Source organism: Lagopus muta, chromosome 5 (genome assembly GCF_023343835.1).
Source record: "Lagopus muta isolate bLagMut1 chromosome 5, bLagMut1 primary, whole genome shotgun sequence".
NCBI classification, from domain to species: Eukaryota; Metazoa; Chordata; class Aves; order Galliformes; family Phasianidae; genus Lagopus; species Lagopus muta.
Genome location: NC_064437.1, coordinates 1,162,582 through 1,190,474, shown reverse-complemented (window position 1 = coordinate 1,190,474; position 27,893 = coordinate 1,162,582). Strand labels below are relative to the sequence as shown.

General features: G+C 50.2%; 1 protein-coding gene across 1 annotated transcript; it reads right to left on the bottom strand.

Annotated features, from left to right (window-relative positions):
* Positions 1 to 675: 675 nt before the first annotated feature.
* Positions 676 to 24,799, bottom strand: WLS (Wnt ligand secretion mediator). Its single transcript, XM_048946140.1, has 12 exons — positions 24,611 to 24,799; positions 15,987 to 16,259; positions 9,679 to 9,803; positions 8,408 to 8,569; positions 7,834 to 7,970; positions 7,311 to 7,479; positions 7,050 to 7,147; positions 6,633 to 6,696; positions 6,114 to 6,257; positions 4,448 to 4,531; positions 2,794 to 2,947; positions 676 to 2,190 (listed from the first exon to the last, which is right to left on the bottom strand). The coding sequence occupies exons 1-12, from the start codon at positions 24,714 to 24,716 to the stop codon at positions 2,081 to 2,083; spliced, it is 1,626 nt and encodes a 541-aa protein (XP_048802097.1). The 5' UTR covers positions 24,717 to 24,799; the 3' UTR covers positions 676 to 2,080.
* Between the last annotated feature and the right edge of the window lie 3,094 nt (positions 24,800 to 27,893).

The window sequence follows — 27,893 nt, the reverse complement described above, 5'->3', positions numbered from 1 at the left end:
CCCCATCTTGAAGGCAGCAGTCACGTAATTTAGTGAACACAGCATCCTTCAGCTGCTCCATGGCTGTCCTGAGAGCAGTTTGCCTCCTGTGGGAAGGCTGTGCTGCTCATACCAACCACACACCTGCTGCAAACCAAAAGGCACCGTTTTGAGCATCCACACTCAGTTGTTGCCAGAAGGGCTGGAATTTTACCCCATGCCCAGAGCCTTCCTGGGGTGCAGGGAACAGCCCTGAGCAGCGGGCACTTGGAACATGGAATAGAGCAGCAATGGAGGCGGGCACGCAGACCTTGAGGCTGTGGTGGAGCCTGAAGGAAAACCAAACAGTGGTGCAGACATGCTGTACATCCCCAGTACATCCCCAGGGCTGTACACACTGCAGCTGGAACTCAGCAGGCCCTACAGAAACCAGGGAGAATCAGCACTGCCAATGACTGCTCCTGAAGCAGAGAGCTGCAGGACAAAAAGCCATTGGCGTTGCAGCCCAAAGCGTCTGAAAAATGATGCAAGAGAATCATTCAAGTGAGTCATGGAATCATAGAATGGCTTGGTTGGAAGGGCCAAACGTTTTCCCAGCACCACGCTGCACAGCTGCTGCCTGCAGTGAGAGCCAAATGCAAGGAGCAACCCTAGTGGGAAGGCGGTAGCTCTGCAGCCATTGACCAGGCCTGCAAAAACCACAATATTGTATATTTTATTTAAATTAACAAATCTACATGTTTTCCAGGTTGCTTAAAAGCATTCTGTAAAAAGTGAACTCAACCTAAACAAAAAAAGGATATACTTTCATAAGATCCAGGAACTATTTCTGAGACATATGAGTAGGGCTTAGGAAGTAAGAAATAAAAAAGGAGACACACACACACACACACACACACACACACAAAGCTCACACATACACACGCCCCGTAAACAAGTTGTTAGTGTTTGACACAAAATTTGGCTTGAAAGCTGCAATGCCCCATCTGTAAAGAGCCTTTACAAAAATGCAATGCTATACTACGCTGTAAAAGAAACCATGGACACATCTATGGGAACAACATAAATATCACATAAGAACCCAGCCTAAGAAGAACATTAAAGTTGCAAAGTCGAGCGCTCAGCTGAGGGAAATGCAGGAGCTGGGGCTGCGTGCGTACATTTAACTCACTTTGTGTGACAGATCTGCTGCCATGCGTCCTGCTGCTCTGCCTAGCACTTGTTTCCTTCAGCACGTGGCTCATGAGCTTCACTCTGCCACCTGAGCTGAAGGCCCCAGCACTTGCACTAGCAGTACAGGAGCACCAGCATCCCACCTCACAAAAACACAAACTTACCAAAAACGCTCAGTGTTCCAGTTCAAGTATCCAAACCCATCCAAAGGGACTTCTGGAAGTAGCATTCAGCACATCTGTGCTACAGTGATTTCAGTCATTCAGACACAGCAGCAGATGAGTACCTTCACTTGGAGCGGGGCACCCAACACCGCCCACAGCTCGGGTCAATGAGGACTGGGGCAGGAGCACACGCTGCTCCTGCAATCTGGTTTTCACATTCCCCTGTATTCAACAAACAGGTGTGAAGCCCACTGATGGAGCACGGGGGTTCTTCTTCTAGGACTTAAACAGGCAGCCTCTTTATTTTTAATGTTTTACTGGGCACGGTGGGGATGGGTCAATGGTTGGACCTGATGAGTTTTTCCAACCTTAATGATTCTATGAAAAATGAGGCCAGCCCGAGCCCTTGTTTGAAGTCACACACAAGGAGAAGAGCAGAAGTGCTCATCCACTCACCATCAGCACCAGCTTTGTGCTGCCCAACAAAAACTTGAGGTCAGGTCTGCCACCTCCTAACATCTGAATGTGCGACTTTGCGACATTAATGCTTTTCTAGCAGATATTTATGTGCTTGAGAGTAACACAATATACACAGCCCTCCCCCAGAAATAACTACACCATATTAAAGTTTACAAATGTTCTGCTCGGTGTCACTGCTCTGTGAAAATACACAAGCTGTGGTGCTTAAGAGGCAAGGTACATCAGACACGGCCCCTGCAGGAGAGCACTGCGTCGTCCTGTGCCTGCCACTGCACCCCTCGGTGTCACTCCTGAGCCTCCTTGCGAGCCAGCTTATAAACCTCTGTGGGGCCATCCACGTGGGTGATGGTGGTGGTGAGCTGGAGCTCCTCCCCGCTGCTCACCCCCAGGTCACCTGCAAAACACAGCGATGCCATCAGATGGTCCTCACAATGCACTGTTGCAAGGTTCCAAGGCAAAAGATCTGTTTTACTCACTCTGGGCTCTCAGGAATTAGCTGAGCCACGGGCTATTCTATGAACACTGTGTCAGGGGATTGGAACTAGGTGATTTTTGAGGGCCCTTCCAACCCAATCTGTGCTTGTGTGAACACTTTTATCTGAGGCCATTACAGTGCCAGCATGTGGGCAGAGGAAGATCTCAGTGCTACTGTAGGTCACTGAAAGGCAAACAAGAGCACTGCCACTCTCCACTTGCCCAAGTTTCTGTTCCCTTCATTTTGGAGCTATGCGGTTACAACTGGGCAACACCAAAAAGTACAAAAAACCAAGCCACGAGATTTTAGACAGCTATGGCTGAATACTTAAACCTGTCTAAGCTAGTCAATAATTAGATGTCTGCTAAGACAACAGTGCTCTGAAGAACAAGCCGTCATCTGTACAACATTTCAGTGTGCTGGATGTGCAACTTCGCCAATAAGGATGCACAAAAAGCATCACCCACTTTACATCTTTCTTCCAATGTAACGTTTGCAAACAGAGCACTCGGGGCCACTTACCATTCGACTGATCCTCCCCGTAGTTCTTGTGCGACGGCGCATACAGGAACATGAGTGCAAAGACATAGAGGTTCCACATCCCGTAGATGCCGGTGAAGAAGGCACTGTTCACCTGTATTGTGATGTCCCCCCACTTCCAGTGGCCTTCTGTCACCTGCCCACAAGAAAGCAGTCAGTTAGCTGAGTTAGCTGAGCTATGAATTCAGCCTGCTAGAATGCAGATGTGATGCTACAGCTCCAACTTGGAGAAATGAGAGAAGTGTCAGTTCCGTGAGACCAGGGCTCTAGGTACAAAGCAGTGCAGCTAGGCTGGAATTCTCTGCTTCAGTCCCAGTCTGCAAGGAAAAAACACTGCTTACAATGGGACTGCATCAGGCTTTCTTTAGTTTATCATTCTTACACGAGATCAAATCCCTCGCGTTCTGCAATACGTGGCTGCCACAGCTGATGTGTTCAGCAAAGGCCGCCACAGAAAGGGCAGTACCTCAGAGACAGCCACTTACATCTGAGAACATGAGACTTCTATAAATAGACCTTCTGTACAAGGGGAAGTGGCATGAATAATGCCAAGAGTGATGTGCTGGGTGCCTTCCTGCTGCCTCTCTCTTGTAAGGCCCAGGCTGCCTGCAGCAGCCCTCAACACACAGGGATTTGTCAGGACTTACCCAACCAATGCTAATATTACATGGACCATTCGCACTGAAATGCTGTCTTTCCATTAATGAAAATGACATGTGACAGTAGCATGCCTTCTCCTGATATGAAAATGACAGGACATTCTGCTCCAAAGAGAAGCCACAGCAGCACAACCTCGCCTTCAGGGGAAGACAAAAGCTCACCTTGAGAAGAGCTGCTGGACAAGAGCCTTTGTGTTATACCTAAAGTCACCGATACTCAGTGATGAACCAAATCACCAACTGGCATTGCTAAGGACTGCTTCAGCCTAGCAGGCTTTTAAGAACAAAATCCTTTGCTACTGTGCTTGCCATTGGGACCCACCATGTACCCCACAGCATAAGCAGGGCAGCGAAAGAGAACCTACTCCTCCAGGGATAATTCCATTGGATTGGATTTGCAAGGCTGTACACCACTGTTCTCCTGAAGCTGCAAGCTGCTTATGCTTAGGAACAGCCATAAATGGCAGCTTTGAAACAGATGCAATCTTAACTACAAACTGTTACTTGAAGTAAACCATCAAAGTATATTTAAACAGCTATATAAGCTCATGCATGATGCAGAGAGACTGCATCATAGCTCAGAATAAGTAGGTATATATCCTGCTAGAAACAACAGGGCTGTAAAGTCAGAGCCCGGAAAGACCGAATTCTGGCATTTCTTTGTGGGTACAGAAAGCCACCAGATTCTTTTAATGTGAACAGAACGATTTTGCTCTTGCTGAGTTCTCAGAAATGGCTGATATTTCAAAAAACAACAGAGCCTGCGAGCCAAAGGCCTCGGGGGAACTTTCAGCTGAAGCAACTTCATGGCAGTGTTTCAAATACACAAAAACAATTTCTTGAAAAGCAACTGATTACCAAACGTGCCTATAAGATGCACACCTGGTCTCTCTGAGCCTCAAGTGACTCCACCTCATCAGCCACTGGAGAAACTGGGGGTGAGATTCCCCAGCACAGCTGGGTTTTGTCACACTCACCTGGCTCACGATGAAGAAAATGACTGTCATAGCTGCACAGGCCAGGGTGATGAGCATCAGGAACTTGAACCGAAAGATCAGCCCCTGTTTGGAGAGAAATGTCACCGGTCACATTAACAGAATCCACAAAAACACGTTCTTGTTTTTAGCGTGTAAAGGACGCAAGGATAAAAAAAAAAAAAAAGAAGAAAGAAAGAAAGAAAGAAGAAAAAAAGGGTCCAACCCACGAAACCCCAAACCAAAACAACCTCCACCCACTCCTCTGCGCTGCATTCATGACAGCCAATATTCTCCGCTCCCCACACGTCTGCATTCCTCCCCAATGCTCCGAGCAGCCGTGCGTGTCCTGACAGCTCTTGCTTTCCATTACAGCCGCTTTTGGGACTGATTGACGAAGAGTTAACGTGGGAGAGGAGGCAGGGCAGGCTGAGCTACGGGTTCCATCCATGGGACAGCCTACCTGAGGGCTCCCAGTCTTTGTTAAGCAAACACTGCGCAGTATTCAGGTTTTAGCAAGACAACAGGACACTGAGTTGTGATGGCAGGGGTCTGCTGGGCCAATTCCCACCCCAGAGCCTGCAGGAAGCTGCAGCACTGCTGAACGCTCACCAGAATTACAATTTACATTCTTCTGCAATGCAAAAAGCAAGACCAACTATTTAAGGCTCTCAGCTGGGAATCCTACCGTATTCTGCATTTGCTTTTGCCAGCTAAGTTTTTGCTTTAAAAATATTCGTATATTTTAAACAACTTCTGGAATTTTGATGGTAACGTCTGTGCGTACACAATTACTGGGCTATAGAGTAACAATAAATGACCATTAGTTTTACTTTCCCAGACCAGGCTCGTGCTTGCCAGATGGCTCTACGGCCACAACAGCTCTATAACAAAAGCTAACATCCTCTGCCTCTTGCTAAAGAGAAAGATGGAAAAATTCTTTCAAGTGCCATTTTCTAGTGTTCACTAGCATTCCTGATGAGTGATAACCAACCTGCTGAAAGCTGACCATACTATACAGAAAGATGCTGGTCACAGATGTTTACAGAGCCGTGAAAACAACAGGCTCTCTCAGCTCAAGTACCTGAAGTGAGCTGCTCATGCTGCACAGCAGGTAAAGAGCTAGGACAGAAACAAGACTCAGGGGCTACAGAGGGGGGAAAATAAGCTGAATGCGTCTGATTTTGACCCTAGTGTGACAGTTTCCCTCCTGCACTTTGGTTAGGAAAAGACAGCCCCATAAATCTGAATTCATGTCATTAAAAAAAGAGGGTGGTGTTGGTAATATTTACCATTAAACATAATAATTAATGTTAGACAAGGAGAAACCAGGGAGCACTTTCATCACTTTAAATGGGGGTATGGGCAATTTTAACCTATCCCCCAACAGAGTTCAGCAAGCTGGGAGACAACCACCACTGACAAACCAAGAGCTGGTTTACATACCCTGAGAGATTAAAAGGATCACAGCCAGGGACCCCCAGAAAGAAAAAGATGCCATGGCAGTCAAAGGGAACAAAAAGGCAGCTGGGAGATTTGAGCAGATAAGAAAACCAACGAGGATCAAACCTCCCAGCTCAGGCCTGCAGTAACAGTGAAGGTTCCAGTAGAGCCCTCAGGTGAAAAGCCATTTTAAAAACAAAGGCTCCATGTAGCAAGGAGTGACTACCTCGTAATGCAGGCGGCGGGCCTTGCTCATTGCTGGCAGGCTGGACTGCTTTCCACTGATGTTTCTGAACACTTGGAAGACCATAAAACACAGGAAGAGAAAATAGAGGCACAAGCAGATTCCTGCGACTATAATAAAGGCCATCTGAGTGGCAGAGTCAAAAGAAAATGGCATGAAATAACAGAAAAGATTATTTGGGTGATTCACTTCTAACATGATCCCAAGAGTCATTGTTAACCTCCTGGTGGGAAGTCTGCATTAACAGCAGGACCTGGACCCCCTGTGCTGCCTCACAGATTTCGATGCCTCCAAGCACAGCACCAGTCCCAGCATCTGGCACCAAACCTCCCACTACAGCTTCACTGTCCACCATGGGACCCTGCAGTGCCCGGCTCTGACCAGCCAGGAGGAAAAAGGCCTCCTATGGCTGCAGCTATCAGGCAGCAGCACCCACAGGGCAAGCCCACCTCCCTCAGCCACCAACAATGTGTGCTGGGCCTGGACTGGGTAGAAGGATACAGCCAGCTCTGTGCCAACCTCGGTGGTCCAGATGCTGTAGAAGGGATTTTTCAGCTGCACTCCCCTGCAAAAAGAAGACACAGAGCTGTCATAGAAGCCAAGAGGCTTACAGAGAACCCCACATCTGCTCTGCAGTCTGCAGAGAGCTGCCCCTGCTGCTTGTCCCCGTGGGGGAGGAGGACATAGAGGTGGGAGGCATGTCCTACAGGACAAGATGCACAGATGTGAGGAGCCCAAAAGCCTCAGCATCTTCACTAGGAATCTACTCCCTCCTCATGAGACAGGGCTGCACATCCACCCACAAGCTCCTTGCTCCCAAGGCACCATAAACCTATGTGCTTGAAGTCAAACCCCAACCTCTGCCCACTGCTCAGGGAAGGCTCCTGGGGCACGTGGCTGGAGGGCAGTGACACCTACCTCTCACACATGTCAAAGATGAAGAGGCAGAAGGAGCCAACAGCTATGGGTCCAACCTGCTTCCAGTACCCCGAGAGGCGGTTCCGCTCATTCTGGTCCTAATGGAAGGATGGGGAGGAGAAAAGACATGAGAAAGAACAAGTTAGCCTGCAGTCCTCTCACCTGGAACAAGTCCCCAGAGCATGATTTGCAATGCCCACCGAGGGATTCTGGTATTGCTACAAGGGGGCACAGAAATGCCTTCTGTCCTGTCATACCCACCATCATGTGCTCTCCACAGAAGATGATCCAAAACGACAGCAGCATGGCATAGAAAATGCCTTGTCGAATGTCTCCAAAGAGCAACATCCAAGTCCAGTCAAATCCGATGGAAAACCACTCCACTGGGATGTTAATGAATGTCATGGAAATTCCCAGAGCAAAGATGACCCTGCAGAGACAGAAACACCATCTCTGTCCAGTTTGCAAGGAGGGGACCTGGAGCCAGAGTCAGAGCTGTTCCCAGCGAGGGACAAGAAAACCCCACACTGGGCAGCAGCAGCAGATTGTCAAGGAGGGACTCAGCTCCTCTGGGGTAAATGCAGCTATTCCTTTTCTGAGGGGTTTGTGTAACAGTAGAGAGATGCTATGGACATCTGCTGGAGTGGACAGGAGGGAGAAGAGACAGTTCCCAATCCTCAGCTGTTTGCCCTGCCTGGCACACTGACTGGCACGGTCAGGAGCTGCTCAGCATGGTTCTTCTTTGCCTCAGGGCCACCCTTCCCAGCGCAGTGCCCTCACTCACTTCTCCAGCAGAACAGGAGCGCGTGTCATCAGTGTGATCCGCCTCCAGTACCAGACCATGATGATCAAAATGCTGGGGGTGAGGAAGGTCTTCATGGCAAACCACACTTTTGTAAAGCCGCCGTTTTGGTGGATACCCTGAGGAGAAACAAGGTGCAGTGTGACATCTGTATGACTTTTGGTATCATGACTGTTTATGCTTAGGGGAGCTGGCAGGAGAGGCATGCATTTACTGCGCAAGCACACGTAGATGCAAGCACCCTTTGAAAGTCGTGGTCTGGCCAAGGCAGGAAGGGAGCAGCTGCCTGCTTAGCACCCAGACCATCCGAGGAGGCCTCAGAAGTCCCGGAAACAAAAGCCAAAACCCACAGCTTCCATCATGAGGCAGAAAGCGGTCAGAGAGGCACTTCTGACACAGCGTGGAAAAAAACGGACAGAACTGCTCTCAGACAAGTAACAAGATACTCATGCAGCTAAGTCACCACGGGTGGGAAAAGCAGAGGCCAAATTAATGCAGCTCTCCAGACACAAGTCCTCCCACCGCCGTCTGCAGCCACCAGCAGCGGCCGGCTCACCACCAGGCGGATGTCCTTGATTTCCCCGATGCCCACATTAATGCCCTTCCTCTCGTTCACGGGCAGGCGGATGTTGATGAGGTAGTACTTGTGAGCCACGCTGCCGATCTCCATGAAGGGAAGGAAGTCGCAGTCGTAGTGACGGCCCTCAGACTCCAGGGTCTAAAGAAAGGGAGGTGGCAGCACAGTCAGCTGCGCCCCGCACAGCACACGGCCACGCGAGCCCCAGCAGCAAACCGAGCATCACTGGTGCTGAGATCACCTGCTCATTCCCATCCTATCCTAAGGCCTGGGGAGAGCCTCGGGTCACAGCCGTTTGAGGACGCAGGGATCTTTTTCCTTTGATTTTCTGTTGCTTTGGGTCATTGAGTCGATAGCATTCAAACTCAAACAGGTTCACATGTCAGGCTCCTAAGCCCGAATTCAAGTAAGTGCAGCCTTTCAAGATGGAAGATTACTTTGGGACCCAAATACCTCCACCAGCAAATATAGCTTGAGCCAAATCTGCAACCTCTCCCACATGATTGAATTTGGAGTGTCTGCAGTCCTGTTTTACCAGCAGCACTCCCCTCCACACCTTATACATATTTACTGTGCACGTATGGCTCTATGGAAGAGCAAAGGGGTTACTGGAGGTAGAGGTGAACTTCTGAAAGAGACTATGAGACAGGAGAACAAGGCATAGGGCTGAAAAGCATGCCGAAGACACCAGATTGATTTCAGCACAGGAATTACAGTCTGCAGCATGAGAAGAAATACATATTCAAACAAGATGCTCTGTTCTCACTGCTCGTTGTGCTCATTACTTATAAGCTTTGTAGCTTTTATGCATAAGCTTTGTAGCTTGAGGCATTAAGTTATTTTAAGAAACTCCCACCCTGCCACATTCTGTGAGTGCTGCAGTATGCTTCTTTGCCACTCCTGAATAACAAGCTTTTGTGCATCACAGAAGCAGGAGACAGAAAGGTCTAACTGCTTTAGAGCAGTGTGGGGTACACAGATCCTAAAGCCTCTGACTCTGCCTGCAGCTGGATTTATGCACTGACCTCACACCTCTCTTACCTACTGTCTGACCTCATCTCTTACATCACCAAACAGAACCAGACTGCATGTGGAGCTCATTCGATTTTTAAAGCTTTGGAGCCAAGAATGGCAACAAGCTTGAAAGCTACAGGTGAACAATTCTAAGAAACACCAGAAAGAAAAGCAAGAGAACAATTCCCACTGCTCTCCCACACCTCCCCACCTCCAGCATCACCAGAACACCTTACTTTTGGGGAGCCAAAGGTGCATTTCAGCTTCCTGATCTCTATTGCATGTGCTATTTCTTCCCACTCATTAAACATGTCATCACGATACGCTAAGGACACATCCAGGGTAATTTCTGCATTTTCTTCTGTAAGAGAGAGGAAACATGGAGATTCTTAGGAGTGTTACAGACCACCACAAAGGTAGGACAGCCCCAGCATGCTGAAAGGACCTATGAGAGGCACACAGTTACAAAGGATGGAAATTTTTGCACTCCAAATGTCACAGTTCAAATGATCTTTACCAAAACATTTATCTCCTCTATGGTAGAGAAGAAAGAACCTGAAGCTCTGGCATCTTGCTGACATACCATGACATAGCTGTGCTATGGGTGTGGGTGAAGAGCATTACTTATTCATGCAGCATTAGGAGCAATAATCTGGAATCCAGACAGTTGCAGAGAGGCAGGCAGGCAGCCAGCCATCAGCAGCCCTCACTGCGGGCTGGCAGGGGGACAGAAGGACAGGCTGGCACACACTGCTGCTGCAGGCAGCACAGGGTACACAACAGCCCCTTCCACATCAGGACGTGGCAGACTGCATCACAGCATTTGCTTCCAGTTGACACTGAAGCAGCATTTGCTTACAGAAAGCCACAAAATAAGATGAACCACACAACTGCATGTGCTGTACACGGTTAGATGAACCGTGTAAAGGAGAAACTATGCAACTAGTGGTACCCCTTGTTCATCTGATAGCACTAGTCATCCATCAGCGTAATGCTGGGTTTCTGCTGGATGCAGATCACCTACCATAAATATTAAGGCCCAACACCTAAAATAAAAAGGCCTGGAATACGCTCCTTAACACAGCAGTTTTCTGCCAGAGATCTTAAATGGAAGAATAAAAGGGTTGCACTGATCCTCGGGTGGGGAAGGGGTCATGGAGACACTGCTGGAGAGTCACAATGCACTACAAGCACAAATCACTTAAAACTGCCCATAACTGCTCTCAGAAGGTAAATCAGGGTTCTTGGAGTGATGTGAAAGCATTACCCCAAGTACCTTAAAAAAAAGAATAAGGAAAAAAGAGAAAAATTGCAACATAGCTATGTTGTTCTTGCTGGAAAAAGGAAAGGCTGCAACCTCAGAAATGACTCCTACACATACCATGTAAGTGAAGCCTTTCTACATCAGGATTTTGAGGTCCCCCCAACCCAGCACTGACTGCTTTCTTCCTGCACAGAGGCACCAGCTTGCACATCAAACACACAGAGCTGATGCATCCAGCTACAGAACCACACAGCATGTTCATACTCTCCCTTACCTGGAGGGAAAACTAGAGGGGCAAATAATGAATTAGGAGGGGAGGGTTCCTGGGCTTCATGTCTCTCCTGGACCTCTTCCTAGGAAGAATATTGGGAATATGGGGCATACCTGCCTTTAAAAATGCTCTTGCTAGGATCTTGCTGTAAGGAAGAAATGAGGCTAGAACACTTACTGAGGGACTCTAAGCGAGTCAGCTCATGAAACTGAAAGAGTTACAGCTGAAGTCTGCCAAGCAGCAACACAAACAGCTTAAAAACCCAAGGCAAGCCTGTACCAGCTCCACCAGATGTAAAATCCTCCTCTTTACCAGGCACGGCTCCAAGGGAAGGCTCTGAAAGAGGCACGCGTTCTGCAGCATGTGCGTGCTACAACCTAGCTGCTTCCATCCATCAGCAGCCCCTCAGAGAGCTGCTGGAGCTTCACGTGCCCTGCTGCTTGCTGTGCCAGGGCCCAAATGCTGCTCCTGCTGCAAGCTGCTCATGCTTTCACTGCTGCTAATTGCTCACACTCGCAGGTCCCTGGAAACATGCAGCAGCGTGCCTGTGGCTCCAGGCCAGCAGCCTGTGGGTGAGCTCACACACACACACACACACACACACACACACACACACACACGTGTCCCACTGCCCTGTGCAGGGAGATGAGGAGGTGTGCAAAGCTGTGGGCACCAACCAGAGCTTCCTGAGTAAGGGCTGTGCACAGGAATGGGCTGCAACGAAACACGAGTGCTTGGTGAGCTTTGAAGTGCAGCACAGAACGCTCTGCTACTCCAAAAGAATCTGGCCTTCATAATGCTGCAGGGGAACCTTGCACGTCCACAAAGAACTGTGTGTATGGGATATGCACATCCCATATCTTTGTCAACTTCTTCAGCCATTTGTGTGGGGACTAGGTGGTGGCATGCCCATCCAAAAGGATGGGAAGGGCCGTGGATGGGATCAGCGGTTTCAGCTTGCTATTTGTGTAGCTTTTGGAGGTGGTTCTGTTAGGTCTTAATGTGGATGCAACTCGATTCTTCTGAGCATTTTTTTTGCACACATGTGATCTATACCATCTTGACTGATATCGAGCTCCTTCCCACAGGCACTGATTAGGTTTCCATGAAACAAGCAGTTGCCATCTCAGATCCGCTATTTAGAAGACCAGTGCAAACAGATAAATGGGAACATAAGGTTGAACTTGGCCCAATTAGAAAGAACTGCAAACTCCATTTCAGAAGCCATAAAACCAACTGGAATGCTTGGGACTAAATCCAACAAAAACAGCTTTCGTTATTTCATCTCTGTAATCCAAGTGTTGCTGCTGCCACTGAGGATGAAAACCAGACAGCAGAAAATATATACCAGCGTATGTTTGTGAAATGATAGATTATCATCCATGCCTGAATTTCCATCTTTCTCTACATCAGGGTAACATCTCCCCTTAGATTAGAGTTTGGTGTGAATACCCTCTCTGGGGATCAATACATACATCTCTGTAGGGGAACAACCAAGGACCATGACTTGCTGTTCGGCTGAAACTGAATGAGGAAGAGTTCCTATTGCTGTACTGCACTGTTCCATGGAGGCGTCCACCTCCAGGCACCTCTGGCATCTTCAACCCCATCACACAAACCTATATGGGACAGTTCTGGGACCAGAAAGCATGAGAGCAGCCACATCCCAAGAGATCTCTGGCCGGTGGTACAGGGTGAGTATTGCCACCTTGCCGACAGATAAGCAAACAATTGGTTATTTTGCTTTAAAAAAAAAAAGAAAAAAAAGAAAAAAAAAAAGTGAATTCAGGCTGAGAACAGACTCAGAAAAGCAGGGACAGAGCGCAGTGTTTTAATTATTCAAGGCTGAGGCACAGCAGGAGGGGGAGAACCGCGGAAGGAAGGAGGAGGACAAGCTGGCAGGCACCTACACTCCGCCTTTCAGATGCTAAGGCATTCAAGGAAAGTCATTGCTTGGTTCCTCCATGCATGCCAAACAAGATCCTCCAGAAATTCCCAAAACAAAAGGTATGAATATGCAGACAGAGATCTGCTTATCCAGCACCAGAAGCCAGAGCTGTGCACGGCAAAGCCTCAGCAATCCTGGCCAGCACAGAGCATGGAGATAGTGCCTGGGTCATCCACAGCCTGGCAAACCAGCTCTGGGGTTGGAAGCAGAGTGACACCCTCACCAGCATCACGGGTTTATCTGAAAACACTTCCAAGCTTGCCTGTGTTCATTTTGTGATGTGTTTGATTGGTCTTACTATCTGTGTGTTCCACGGATGGCCAACCATGAGAAGATGCCATCCTGCTGGGGCTCCCAGCCCAAAGATCTGACACCCCCATCACAGGACTGTTAGGAAACAGCTCTTCACCAATGAATGCTCAGCACTGCACAGCTACCCAGCTGTGAGGGGAATCACTGCCCCTGGGGGTGCTGCAGAGCTGTGGGGATGTGGGGGGATGGACTGGGCATCTTTGAGGTGTGCCTGGTTCTGTACGCAGGCACAGGGCTGCTTTGTGCCTCTTGTGCTCTCAGCACTGCCAGAGTTTTGGAGCATTTTACTGCTGACTGTGCAGTACCCAAAACTCCCCCAGGATTCACTCTAGCACAGTACTCACTCAGGGCATCTTCCCTCCCATTACAATAGTCTAGAAAGACAGAATTTGTTTGGGAGACAGCTGTGTGCCAGCTGTGTGCTAATCCAGCTATCTGGGAAGAAGCTCATGAAGCAAACAGAAGAAACTTCACTATCATTTGCATTATGCTTCCACACTTCACTAACTCAAAAACTACAAAACCTACCACAGACCCAAAACACACAGATTTGAACAGGAACATGCAGCTGTGCACAATTTCTTTCTAAAGCAAAGCAGCCAGAAGTCTCTCACTTATTAATATTTTAAATTCACTGGATATAAAAAGAGAGATAAACATTCTTCTGGAGACAGAAAACTTGATACATACCATACTGTTCTGCCCTCTGACAATTACAGGTGCCTGTAGCTGACACCCAGCTCTCAGCAGGGCTGGTGCACCCCATTAAGTGCAAACAGCCCAAACCTGTGGCAGTGCAGGTCAGAGAATGAGTCGAAAATAAATCTCCCATGTGCACAGCAGCACCATTCTGTGTCACTGGGAAAGAGGAGGTGAAGTGATCCCTCCTGCTCTGCAGAGCCAGTTCCTATGTACATTAAATGAAGCTCTCGAAGCTAAGTTAGCGGCAAGATTCAGACACACGTGATTATTTTAGGTTAAGAAGTTCCTTGCTTTTTTCTTTTTTTAAATCTGTTACAACACGATTTAGCAAGCAAGAAGCGTTATTCGCTTGTTTTGTAGACTTCACACTTCATTTGCATCTAACTTCAGCTTGACAAAAAGGGGAGGAAAGCAGCATTTCTAAGCTTTCTTCAGCCAATGAAAGGAAACCTTCAGGATGTGCCAGTAAGCTCACACAATGCACAGTATTGGCACGCCTCTCTCCAAACACTTCTCACAACCTGGGAGCACCAGCAGCCCCAGCTGAGCCCCCAGCGCTGGGGACTGGGACAGCCCACCCCCAAAACAAGACCAGACCACCTGCTCTGCTTTCAATCTTTCAGTTCCAGCCTTGAAGGAGTCGGTCACCGAGCTGCTTAAGTAAGAAGAGGAAGGAAAGGCTCTGCAATTGCAAGAGAAATGACTGTCAAAAAGCTCGTTTAGCATTTTAAGAGCCTGCCCCAGGTGCTGGCCAGGTGCTTATTCCAGCTCAGTGCTTCCAGCCTGAGAACAGTGATGGCTCTGTGCAGCGGCCCGGTGAAGCCTGGGAAGTGAGGAAGGCACAAAGCTTCTCTATATGTTAGAGATGATTATAGGGTTAAGAGCATCTGCAAGCTTTAGAAAGCCCAGTTTTTAACTTCTCTTGGTGACCATAAGCTACATGGCTGCTCCAGCAAAACAGCTGCCCACGCCCCAGTTCAGCCCAGTTTGAGAGGCAAATTGTTGGATTGCTGTCGGGTAATTGTTAAGAGAGGGATTTTCCACAACTTCAGAACACACAGACACACCTACAGCTGTCTTTTGGTAAGGGGCAGAGCAGACTGTGTGTGTGTGTGTGTGTGTGTTACACTTCACCTTCTCCCAGGCACAGGGTAAATCCCAGTAAGCTTCTTCCACGGTTCCCATACTGGTGTGGTTTGGCCATTTCATTTTGACCACTGCAGCTTCAAGGTGAACTACTTTGCATCCACATTTCTCAAATCCAACCCAAGCACAAATGCATCTCAGCACCTGACAGAACCTGTCTTGCGTTCATGAAACACTCAGAAGTTGTACAAAGGGCCATGGCTCAGTGGGAAATACTGGTGGGAGGTGGATGGTTGGAGTGGATGACCTCAGAGGTCTTTTCCAACCTCAGTGATCCTATCACTATATGACTGGAGGCAAAAATTGCCCTCACAGGGACTTGATCTACTGCAAGCTGGGCACTCCACAACTTGAACTACCTGGGAAAACTGAAAAAAAAGAAAAAAAGAAAAAAAAAAAAATAATATATATATATATATATATATGTATATGTTTTCTTTTTATATATATATATATATATATATATATACATATACACACACACAAGAGTGCACACTATGAAAGCAAATTGCTGAATTTAAACCAGGGTAGGTCTTAACTTTACACAGTCTGAGAGCAATAAGGTAAGGGGGAATGGTTTTAAACTAAAAAAAGGGGCTTGTGTTAGATATTACTGGAAAGTTCTTCCCTCAGAAGGTGGTGAGGCCCAGGCCCCAGTACTGCTGCCCAGAGCTGTGGGTGCCCCATCCCTGGAGGTGCCCAAGCCATGGATGGGGCCCTGAGCACCTGGGTTATGGAAGGGCCCACACTGTACCATCTCATTGCTAACCTCCACCTTTCTGCATCGTCTCCCTGAGTTTGGGCACTCAGCAATTAGCATATGGCACTGCATAAAGGCAACATGAAACTGATGCTGCAAAGCCTATGCACAGTAAGTAATAAAGGGCAGGGTGCAACTTACTCAGGTCATTGTCCATCTTGAAGGCGATGTCTAGCTGCATGATGAAGAGCATGAACTGGAACCAGGGGCTCATCTCCTTGTTGGGGAGAGGGATGTGCACAGCAAACACGATGTCATTGGCCTCGATCTGCCTGCTGACCGCCTCATCAAAGTCCTTGAGCTTCTCGCAGGGGTTGGATCCCCAGGGCATCAGCCACTTGGTCTTGTGGTGGTTTTTTCTTACATCAATGCACTTCACTGACATGTAAGGAACAGCTGTAGTGGGGCTGGGAGCTGCAAGTGAAAGAATCGTGCTTTTAGAATCAGCATCTCGTGCAGTGGTTTCCCCACCAAAACACGCAGCTCCCTTTTCAGCTATTTGAAGGCAACTCAAAACAAATGCATGGAGTGATCCTCCTTCACAGCTCCTTGATCCCACAGTTAGTTAGCCTTATTATGCCTGCAGGTGTATTACTGACTCTGCAGCGTTATCAAAACAGAATTTAGCCCAAGCACTGGGAATCCTCTGAGGCTGCTCCAAGAGCTGCCCTGCCCCACCAGCAGGGGTGCAGGCACCCATCCACCTTGTATCAGGGAGATGTCCAACATCTCACATCAGATAGCTAAGCTGTGGGCAATCAGCCTGCTCTGGCTTTACATCCAGGAGGAAATGGTTGGAAATGCAGAGTGCAAACAGGGATAAAAGAAGAAGAGAAATGCATTCAGCCATCAACCAGGCCTCCACTACCAAATGCCAGCACAAACACCTTCACATCTCCCTAAGAAAAGGCTTTTGAAGACTGAAATGCGTTTTCTAACACAGTTCTGCCCCTCAAAGCCTTTATGTGAAGGCAGTTCAGCCTTGCTTCTGTCGCCCTTTGGTAAATCAGCATTTCAGTGCTACCTGCATGCACTGCAGAACTGGTGAACTCTGACTGCAGCCGATGCAACTTGGGGGTGCCAGCAGTCAGAGCTCAGTGACAGTTCTCCTGCCCCTCACAGCCCTTGGTCACAAGAGGCAACACAAAGCAATGCATTCTGCTGCCACTGAAACAGGGCTGTCTTATTTTCCAAAGTATTATTCATGAAGCATCATCACATGCTCTCACTGACTTCTTCCAGGTTCACAGGCTTTGGAAAGCAGAAAGAACAGGTAAGCTCTTCTTAAGCTGTTAAAGAATTGTATTTATTTCTTTGAACTTCTGAGTCTGACCAAACCTGTTCTATCCCTTTTTAAAGGAAAACAGAGAGAAGTTAGAAAGTCAGGTGCAAATTCAATAATGTGAGAGTGCTCCAATGAAGAGCGAGGAGCACTGAAACATTCCTACACCGTGAATTAAAGCAGGAGGAGCACACAGTGCAACAGACAACTGGATGTCAACACCTGCAGGGAAGAAGGGGGCCAAGGAGGCCAGGAATGGTCTGCAATCAGCCAGCCAGCCCATGGGCTCCTACAGAACTACTTCCATGCTGTGACCATCATCCCTCTGACACACAGCCCAGGACTTCCGTGCAGACTCTAGCCCAACAAAAACACCCCCCATCAGGTAATGGCACCCAATGGACCAACTCAAGCCCTTCCATTAGACAAATGGAACAAGCCAATGCACCAGCACCCCTCAGATGCCAGAATGAAGCAGTAAAAGAAAATATATTGAGCATTCAATAAATAAATAAAAAAATAAATAGCTTCACTGCAAGTCCAGGGTTACAGAATGTACTGAATGTACTCAAGGTGGACCAACAGTGCATTAAACACAAAAGTCATACGGTGCAATGTTCTCCTACCATGACTCAATGCAGAACCCAATAGCAGTGCCTAAAACTGCAGCTGTGAGCAAGAACGAAGAATGCTCTGAGAAATAAGCCAGATAGTCAGGCCAAGCCCTCTCAGAGCTTCTCAACCTCGTAAGATCTATGTGATTTAGAAGTAGGCATTTCTGAATTAAGAGATACAGTTACTTCTGCAGGAAAGGCTCACGTTTCCCACTTTGATGCAGCTCATTACAGCCATAAATACACGTTTTCATCACGGGCTGATTACGATTTTAAAGCCCTGGCATGCTAACATAAGTATCTCCCTGCCAAAGTTACAGCTTTGAGGAGCAAGAGACAATTCCTATACATTCTTCTTGTCGGGAGCCACGCACCAAACAAACGTCGGCACTTGGCTTGGGTTACTTGTCTGGCTCCATTCCCATTACATTCAAGCAAGTGTTGAACCCAGTGGAAAAAAAAAAACACTTTGGGAAACTGCAGCCAAGTCAACTAACAGCATTACAAAGTGCTATGCAAAACAAAGCGAGCATCAAGGGATTGCAGCCGGCAGCGGTGCCAAGCAGGCTGCCTTCCGCCTGCTCCATCCGTGGGCTGCGAGGTGGGGTGGCTCTGACTGACGTATTATGTGATATATGCCTGCCCAGAAATAGTGCCATGGCACTTTTTGCTCAACAGCAGATAAGCCCCAGCCGTGCTCCTGCTGTGCTGGCTGGGATGAGAAGTCAGGCCCTTCCCCAGCTGCAGGGCTGGAGGCAGCCTCCGCCCTGTGGGGCTGCTGGGACCCACGGGAGCCCCAAGGACATCCCGGCTCCAAGGGCTGGGGCCACTCCATGGGTGCCAAGAAACCCTCCAAGCCATTGCCTATGAGGAAGTTTGTATGCTCAAGCTGGTGTAACTCTGTCCGCAGGACAAAGTGGCCCCTAAAAAGGACACAGGAAATCAGAAGCTGAATCGCTTTCAGCTTTGAATGATCCCAATCTGCTCAGCCTCGTGTTGAATCATGAGCTGTGATTCATCTGAGACTCAGAAGATGGCAAGGTTACACAAATGCTCCAAAGTAGAGGAGCTGAAGGAGGCATCTCAGCAGACTTCACATCTACTGACAGCAGTGGTCAGAGAAGCCAGAGATCCTGCAAGCTGATTCAGCACAGCGTTTCATCAGCGCTGGCAGCCATCCCACTGCCAAACAGTGAGGATTTTTCTCCTCCATCTCAAGTGGAATCAAAATTCTTCCACTTCCCATAGACTACACAGAGCAGGAGGGAGCACCCACCGCACAGCTGGGACCTCTCAGCTCACCAGCCCTGCATCCAGCCCTGCCTTTGCCTCCACCCCCACACCGCCTGGCCAAGCTCTGCAGGAACGGAGCATCCCCTGCCACGCACCCAGGGGAGCAGTGACAGCCATTTCCCCAGCAGGACAGGGGCAGGTGGGCTGCAGGTGCCTCGAGCTGCTCAGCCAGGGGCAGATTCAGTGAAACAAACAGCTCTTTTCCATCTGTTTTTCAGACGTTTTAGTTCACAGACAGCCATCCCAGCTCGGCTGCTTAAAAAGGCGAGTGCCCATTCCCCAGCCAACGTGAGCACAATTAATGGCAAAATCCTACCCACAATTCTCAGGTTTTTTTGTATACAAATACTTACCAAAGCTTCACATTACAGAACTGTGCTTCCTCGGCCAGCCTGTTAAAGATGAATGCAATGAATTCTCAAACAAATCTTTCCTTCCTCCCTAGCCCTGCAAACAGGGCGCTCAGCCCACGCACCACAGCAGCATCCTCTTCTCCCACGCATGTCCTTACCTCTGGGATATATATTTTGCACCTTCTCATCTAGAACACCTACAGCATTTCCAATTAACTACTGACCCTTGCTCTCGCACCATAAACAAACCCTTTACAAAATCTCAATTGCATTGTGTCTACATTGATTAAAGCTTGAATCCCACTGACCTCATGCAGTGTTAACTTCTCCCATGCACCGGGAGCATTCTGCTTTTCTACTCAATTACCCCCTTCTGTGCAGAGCCATCACTACCCAATGAGCACACACAATGGGCTTCTGCTTCATTACACTAACCAACAGCAGGATAGGAATAAACAAGCTAATTTATCATCCAACAGACTGAGGTTTTCCAGCGAGAGCAGTAAGAACCTGAATAACGTTATATTTACTTATAAATACATGTTTATTACAGCACAAAAGTTTTCTGCCTCCCTCTTCGCTAACCTTACTGCTACCAATCCAGTGTTAATGACTGCCCACCACAGAAATCCTTCCTTTCCTCTCGTTTAATGCTAGCTACTGTTTTCACAAGCCTACATAAAAGCCATTTTTCTTAAGACTGACGGCAGATTTTGCACACAGAATTGCTGTCTATTTAAATAATCGAATGGATCTCTAAAACAAAGGAAATCTCAGTACTGCTGTCCCAAAATTGGGTTCTTAGTTCCCCACTGATTTACTTTGAGTTCCTAATTCACTACTGCTTCTCAGTATCCATTAAGCTACCATGCTATCCAAGAAGCCCCTTGCCCTTGTGAAAAGCAAATATTTTGTGATATTTCATCACCTTTTACTCCACTTCTGGAGCTGTAACTGCTTTTTCTGTCCAATGCAGTACAGGTAAGGCTCACAATAGGAAAATCCATTCCACTCCTGGTCAAGAGGGAGAGCGGTGTTTGCAGAAGGGCGCCAGCTCTGCACGTGGTTCCAGTGGAGCTGCTGGGGCAGATGAGCACTGCTGGCTCTGCCTCCCCCAGCACATCTCTCACTGCTGGGCCGTAGGAATGAACCTGTCCAAGCACACACGGCCTGTCTGTGTGATTCCCAACCCACATCTGCACCCTGCATCCAGGATTTCTGCACTTCCCTGCAGTCAGAAGCTGTGGGTGCCCCTTTGGAGCAGGAGGAGCCGTGAGCTGATTGTCACAGAGCTGCAGCCGCCCAGATGCCATGAGTGCCATCGGCGTCAGACACACAATCCCCATGGTGACACCCGAGGGCTGGAGCTGGCACAGAAGTGCTGTGACACCCCTTCCTCCTTCCCAGGCACCCTGCAGGACTGGTGCATCGACTTCAGAGGCCAGGGCTGTTACCTGCTGCACAGCACACTTCCTGCTGAGCAGTTCTCCCTGCAGGGCAGCCTGCCCACATCTGATAAAGCCAAGCGCAGGCAGCACCAAACAGAGGTGCAGGAGCAGCTCCTGCTGTACATCAGCTGTGAGGGACAGCATTTCTCTGACACAGCTCTCCCCAGAGAGCTCTAGTTTGAAAGTGATGCAACTGTGAGAAGAGTGGGGGAAGAAAATACAAAGAAAAAGATTACCCCAAAGGATTTACAGCCCTGACAGCCCGCTCCTCCCAGCCTCAGCATGGCCCTCTGCCTGGGAACTGCCAATTCCTGGCACATTTGCCCATTCTGTTACAGTTGCAGCTCTTACAAAGAGGAATCAGGCAGCGATGACCTTTCACGTCCGCTCTCCACTGCTCCCAGAGCTCTGCCAAGGCCACAGTGCAGGGAACGCACTGCACAGGGCGCAGCATTGGCACTGATGGCCATAGAGCAGCACTGTGCTGGAGGAGTGAGGGGGGGGGGGGGGTGCTGAAGGGGACACTGGAAGCTGCCATAGAACCACAGCATGGCCTGGGTTGCAACGGAGCACAGCGCTCATCAGTTCCAACCCCCTGCTGTGTGCAGATCACCAACCAGCAGCCCAGGCTGCCCAGAGCCACATCCAGCCTGGCCTTGGATGCCTGCAGGGATGGGGCATCCACAGCCTCCTTGGGCAGCCTGTGAACAGTGCCTCACCAGCTTTGGCTGAAAAACTTCCTCCTCATATCCAACCCAAATCTCCCCTGCCTCAGGTTAAAGCCATTCCCCCTTGTCCTATCACTATCCACCCTTATAAGCAGCCATTGCCCTCCTGTTCATACGCTCCCTACCGTGGTAGGCCTGGTGGGCCCTGCTGCCTCCTGCCCCCACCTCAGCCCAAGGAAGGTAATGAAATCCCAGGAAAGGAAATTAAATCCTGGAAAGGCACTGCTTGGGAGCCAAACCCGACATGTAGATAATGAGCCGGGATTGTTGATAGCTGCTCAGCCATTTGCACTCATGACTCATTATCTCTCTGGGCAAGACACACGAGCAGCAGTTTTATTGGCTCCAGTCAAAACAACTCCGTTTTTTTCCCCCCCTCGGTCTTAAAGCAAGAGAAGGAAGCAGCAGAGCCGCTCGCTCCCAAATGCATGCCTTCATCCCAGCGAGGAAATAAACGCCTTCACTTCTCCAACCAGTTACGTGTGCAGAATGTATGGTCAGCTGCTGTATCCACTACTGAGTGCTGGTACACAAAGCCAGCTCTGGAGCAGGACAGAGGGAATCCTGTCCGTCCTGAGGCCATCTGAAGCGCCTCCAAGCGTGTTACTGAGCAGCTGCTCCAGGAGGGCTTTGGGGGCAGCTTCTGCCCCAGAGAGCAGCAAAGAAACAGCCCTATAAAATCACCCCTTACGGCACTTCTCATGCCTCAGCTTCGCTGAGCTCCCATAGATGCTGCTGGAGCTCTGCTCTGCAAGCTCTGACTCCTGTATGCCTTCATCCCATGTTTTGCCAATGCACATTTCTAACCAAAGCCCACGGGGATGCTGATTGAAGTTCTGCACCTGGACAAAAGTGCCAGCAGAAATACGTTCGAGTTTAATAAAGCTCGCATAAATAGTTTGTTGTTCACAAACTCCATCAAGGACCAGCACTGGCAGAAAACACAGTTCCAGAGGAACGAAGCTTTCTGGCCGTATCAGGTACGAATGTGTCGCATTTGTGTATTTTTTTACTTGCAAAATAATCTGTTAAAATAGAGCACTTAGTCATTGTTTTGAAACATGACCTGACTCCCTGCTAGAGGAACGGCAGAGCTCGCTTTGTAGCTGCACTCCCGTTGTGTACATATTTTGGTTTGTCTAGACCTGAACAAACTAAAATAACCGGATTCTTGTTGTCTGTTTGGCGTGCTGGATCAAACCAGACCGGGTCACTATTTCAGTGGCACCTCAGCTCTCATCCCCCCATGCACTACAGGAGCAGCATTACTCACAGCCCTGCCCTGAGGCTACCAGCAGCTGTCCCAGCACCATCCTGGAGGGCTCGGCACTTTGCAGAACAGCCACCGACCCAGTCTGGGTGAGGCAATAACGCAGTTTGATCTGCCTGAAGACTCAAAGTGGGGTTTTCCAGCCATGGAAGGTCTGCCCATAGCACCCCCTAGGACCTGCCAGCAGGCAGAAGGCATCCCCGTATGATCAACAAACGTCACCCTAGGTCTAAAAGAGGCATTGAGCCCTGAGCCACTGCCACACTGCCTGCAGGTCCCAGAGCCCAGCACTGGGCTGGGCCCTAATGCAGGAGGCGTGTATGGTGTATGTATGGCAGATCCAAGCTCCATTCGGGTTCAAAGGAATTTCAAGATGAAAGAAAGAGGCCTGTGTAGCCCATGCAATCCTAAACACGAATACATCTGTTTATCACACCTGTTCCCAGGTGAAGACAGAAACAGATCCTTCAGTAGGTTTGCTCTGTACACACAGCTCATGCTTTATGAACTTGGAGAGCTCTGCTGCAAAACCCTTCTAGGAACAAAGACATCCTCATGACCATGGAGCACAGCTTCTCTGCACAACATGGGGCAAGAAAACGCATCCAGTGAATCAGCATCGGGTTCAGTAACCTGCATCTGAACCAGCTCCATCCAAACCAGCTCCTTCAGAAGAAACTGGGTAGAAAACCCAGTCCTGGTGTCGAGCGGGTTTGGGCCTACAGGAGCAGAAAACTCAGGTTCCAACCCGATGTTGCCAGGGGCTGCTTTGTGATCGAGCACCAGAAGGATGAAAGCAAAGTTTTGCGCATTACACTTAGCAGAATTTCTCCAGCTCCCACAGAGCAGCAGTTCGCAGGGATAGGAACGCAGAACAATGGACCTGCCTTCGGAACGCCGGCTGCAGCTCTTTCTTCTGCGCCTCTGAAATGAAGATCGCTGCAAGAACGTTCCAGCCACGCTCCCCTCAACAAAAAGGACGACGCGTCTCAGCCGCGGAGCGCAGAGGCGGCCAGGGGACGCAGCCGGGCTGCTGGACCCCGCGGGCCGCAGCGCAGGGGGGAGCCGGGCGGAGGGAACCCCAAGAGCGAACCGCGGGGGGCGGCGCCATCCCCGCCCGGAGCCGAGCCACCCCATCCCACCCCACCCCATCCCCGCCGCTGTGCCTTCCAGTACCACCGCCAGTCCCGGCTCTGCCCCCCGCCCGCCCTCCTCCATCTTTCTCCCTCCATTCCCCAGCGCTATCCGACGTCGCGCTGCGCGCTCCGGGTTCGGTGTTCAGCCCCGGGACAGGCGGCCCCCTCTCCATCCCCCCTCCCCGGTTTCCTTATGACTGCTAGCATCGCTTTACGCCTGGCGAGTGCTGCCGCAGGCAGGAAGGCTCCCTCCTCCCGCGGCCCGGAGATGGGGAGGCGGTAAGGAAGGAGGGAAAGCAGAATTAACAATAAAAAAAAAAAAAAAAAAAAAAGTGAAAAAAAAATAAAGAGAAAAAAAAAAAAAAAAAAAAAAAAAGGTTCGATGGTACGTTCAGCTCCAGGGCCCCGCGGCACCGGTCGCCATGCTGACGGCTCCCCTGCCTTTCTTCAGGCACGCCGCGAGCAGGCCGGGCAAACTTTTCTCTGCCCCTTCTCCAGCCCGGCACGCACAAAGGGGCCCGCGGAGCTCTGTTTGCTTAACGACAATGCCGCGCTAATGAGCTCATGGAGGCGCGGCGCTGACACCGGAACGAGCACCGGCACCGCGGCGGGGGGAGAAAGTTTGCCCCGGCGGCACTCACCGATCAGACCTCCCACCAGAAAGGCGATCACTTGGAACACCAGCAGGATCCCGCCGACGATGCACAGCTTTCGGGTGCTCATGTTCTCGATGATGGCCCCGGCCATGGTGGCGGCGGGGCCGGGCCGGGCGCGGCACTGATTGCCGGCGGGGCCGTGCGGCCGTGATTGTGGCGGGGCGGGCGCGGCGGGCGGCTTTAAGGAGCGGGGAAGCGCATCACGTGGCGCCGCTCCCCCGCCCCTCCCCGGCCCCGCACCGCCGCCCCGCCCGGCCCGGCCCCGCGCCGCTCGAGCTGCGGGCGCTGGGGGTGCGGCGGCCCCGGGGCGGCCGAGGACCGCGTGGCCTCTGGAGGGCCCCGCCGACCCGAGCGGTTCCGCGACGCTCTGAAACGCGGCACCGTGCTGGGGCGCGTAACCCCCGCGGGCCGGACGCGGTCACCGCACCCCCTGCGTCCCGGTCTCGCTCCGGTGTCCCCGTGCTGCTTTGTCCTCCTCGCACCGGCAGTCCCTCCCAGCCCCGCTGCCCTCCGAAGCTCAGAGCGGGGCTGCGGGCTCGCGGGGATGTGGGTGCCGCTCTGCCCCCAGTCCGGGCGCGTCCCCGTGCGTGCCCCGTAAGAACGAGCTCGTTCCACTGCCGTCATCTGCTTTGCAGCGTTTGCGCCTTGCGGCTACTGATGGGGCACCGCGAAGGTCCGCGCCACGCTGCTGTCGGACTTAGGATGAAGAACATTGCCTCAGACAGAGCGTTTGCATTTTAGGTGGTCCCACGTGGAGCCAGGATGGCCCTTGTGGGTCCTTTCCGAAGAGTCCTGTGGCTCTGTGTAGGACGGGTCCAATGGGGAGTGGCTGAAAACACTCCTCGAGGACAACTATGCCACAAAGGGATGCAGTCACTAACAAACAATGGGCAGGAATCATAGAACCATTTAGGCTGGAGAAGCTCTGAGATCCCCAACCCATCCTGCCCACTGACCATGTGCCTCAGTGCCCCACCTACACATCAAATGAAGGACAGGTCAAATATTTAGGAGGTACAACAAATAATAACCTGAAGCAAACAGTCAATATCAAGAAAAAAAACTAGAAGAAACACAAAAAAAAAAACCCAAACCAACGATCCTCCCAGGCAGGAAAGGTGCAGCGCTGGCGGTGCAATGCAGCTGCTGCCCACCCAACCCCGGGCTCCCAGCACCATGCCCACATGGAATGCAGACCTCTGGGTGCTCATCCACACTGCACAGCACCACGGCAGCTCTGTGCACCACAAGAGGCAGGGCACAGTGACAGCAAACACTTCTGGTCATAGAGTTGCGTGGTAGAGAAGCAGAGTGCAAGCTCTGCCTCAAAAGGAAAGACTGCAGCAACCAGTGCCTGACCCTTGCCCAACCACCGCATGGATGCACTGCTGGAGGCCAACAGCAGTGCAGCATTTTGGGTGATGTCACGGAATTGACACTGCCAAGCCCAAAATCCAATTGAAGAGGACAGCAGAAACCATCCCCCATGGCTATGCCGGTTTTCCAGCACCGTGGCTCTGGCTCCCGCTGTTGACCTCAGACCACCAGATGCCATCGTGCTGCTGCTGCTGCTTTCTACTTCCACAATCTTTTTCTGATTAGCAGGGCTGACCAGTTCTTCTCCCCCTCCGTGGTGCTAATGATCCCATCGGGGTGCAGGCATCCTGTGACAGTGAGACGGTTCAATCTTCTCAATCACCACAAGTTCAACTGTTTCAGCTTTGTTTTGGCTTTACTTTTACATTACAGTTATGACTTCACTGTTTAAAAATAGCTCTTAATGCACACGTGCTTTGTGCCCATTATAAAGGCAGTGGGATCGCTGACACAGATGTGCTTTCAGGACCAAAGGCTGTCAGTGGATATTGGCCAAGGCAACGGCCTTGCTTCTCATAACTGCTCCTGTGGGTGATGTGTTCCTGGTCTCTTTAAGTAGTAGCATGAAACATTTTCTCAAAGAACGGGAAAAGGGCGTTTTGTGTTATTTCCAGTTCATGGATGGGGAGGGAAATGTTATCTTTGTAAGAAAACCCTATTCTATGGCTGGTAACGCAGCACCCATCTAAAAAGGAAGTGTTGGTAGGGAGGGTTCATACCAACGAGCTGGCAGAGATCCACGGCCTGCGACTGCCCACAGCTCAGGGATCGAGGCAAACCAACAGCTGTGCACCACTCCATCCAAGCCCTGCCTGGGCTGCAAATATCCAGCAGAATTCCCAGCCCACAGGGTAGGCATCTGTGCGAAGCGTGCACCCGTTTGTAGGAACAGCAATCAGCATCTCAGGAACAGCGAGAGGTGATGGCCTCACAGAGCCAGGGAGGGTCAGGTTGGATTTCAGGGGAAATTCCTTCTTGCAAAGAACACCGGCACAGAGTGAGCAGGGGTGGGGGGGTCAGCATCCCTGGGGGTGTTCAGAGCTGAGGGATGTGGCACTGAGGGATGTGGGTGGTGGGCTGGCAGTGGGTTGGGGAGCTCAGAGGGCTTTTCCAACCTCAGTGATTCCATGGTTCTCTGACTCGCACCCCAGGTTTGCACAAACGGGGCAGCTGTGCCACAGCAGCCGTGCTGCACTCCCTGCTGGCAGTCCTTGTGTCAGCTGAGCAGGAGGAATGCTGCTGGTTAATTAATTCCTGTACATGAGCACGGGGCATGGGCTCCTGGTGCAGCTGCTCTGATGCCAACAGAGCAAAAATTGAACAGAACACAACCTTAGGAAAGGAATCACCTCCCCTCTATGGCTACAACCTGCAAGCAACCACAGCTGCTTGAGAACAGATGTAGGGCACTGCATGGGCAGCAGTGGGCACTGGCAGCATCCCCATGACAGCTCTCACTGCTCAGCATCTCTGCCCTGCATGCCCTCACCTGCCCTCCTGCCCCCATGAGCAGCTGCACAAGCAGAGCCATGGGTGTGAACCCACTCATGGTGTGAACTTGGGAACTGCTCAGAAGGCAGTGTCCGAGATCACTGTCCTGATGGCCTTTCTCTGATATGCTCTCAAAGCCTTCCCTGCATCACAGAGTGCCTGAAATGCACCAGTATGGAGCTCCAGTAGGGACAGTGAGGTTTCCAGTCTGCAGAGAAGACAAAATGGAGCTCACCATTTGACAGAGAGCACATCTTGGTTTGTCAGGCCAAAAATGCAGACTTGTGACACCCCGAAGGAGGAGCCAATAACAGAGTATTAAAATAAATTATATTTTATTAAAGGCTGCTTAAACTGGATTTTTAAATTTTATTTATAGTCTTTACCATTACTGTGTGGT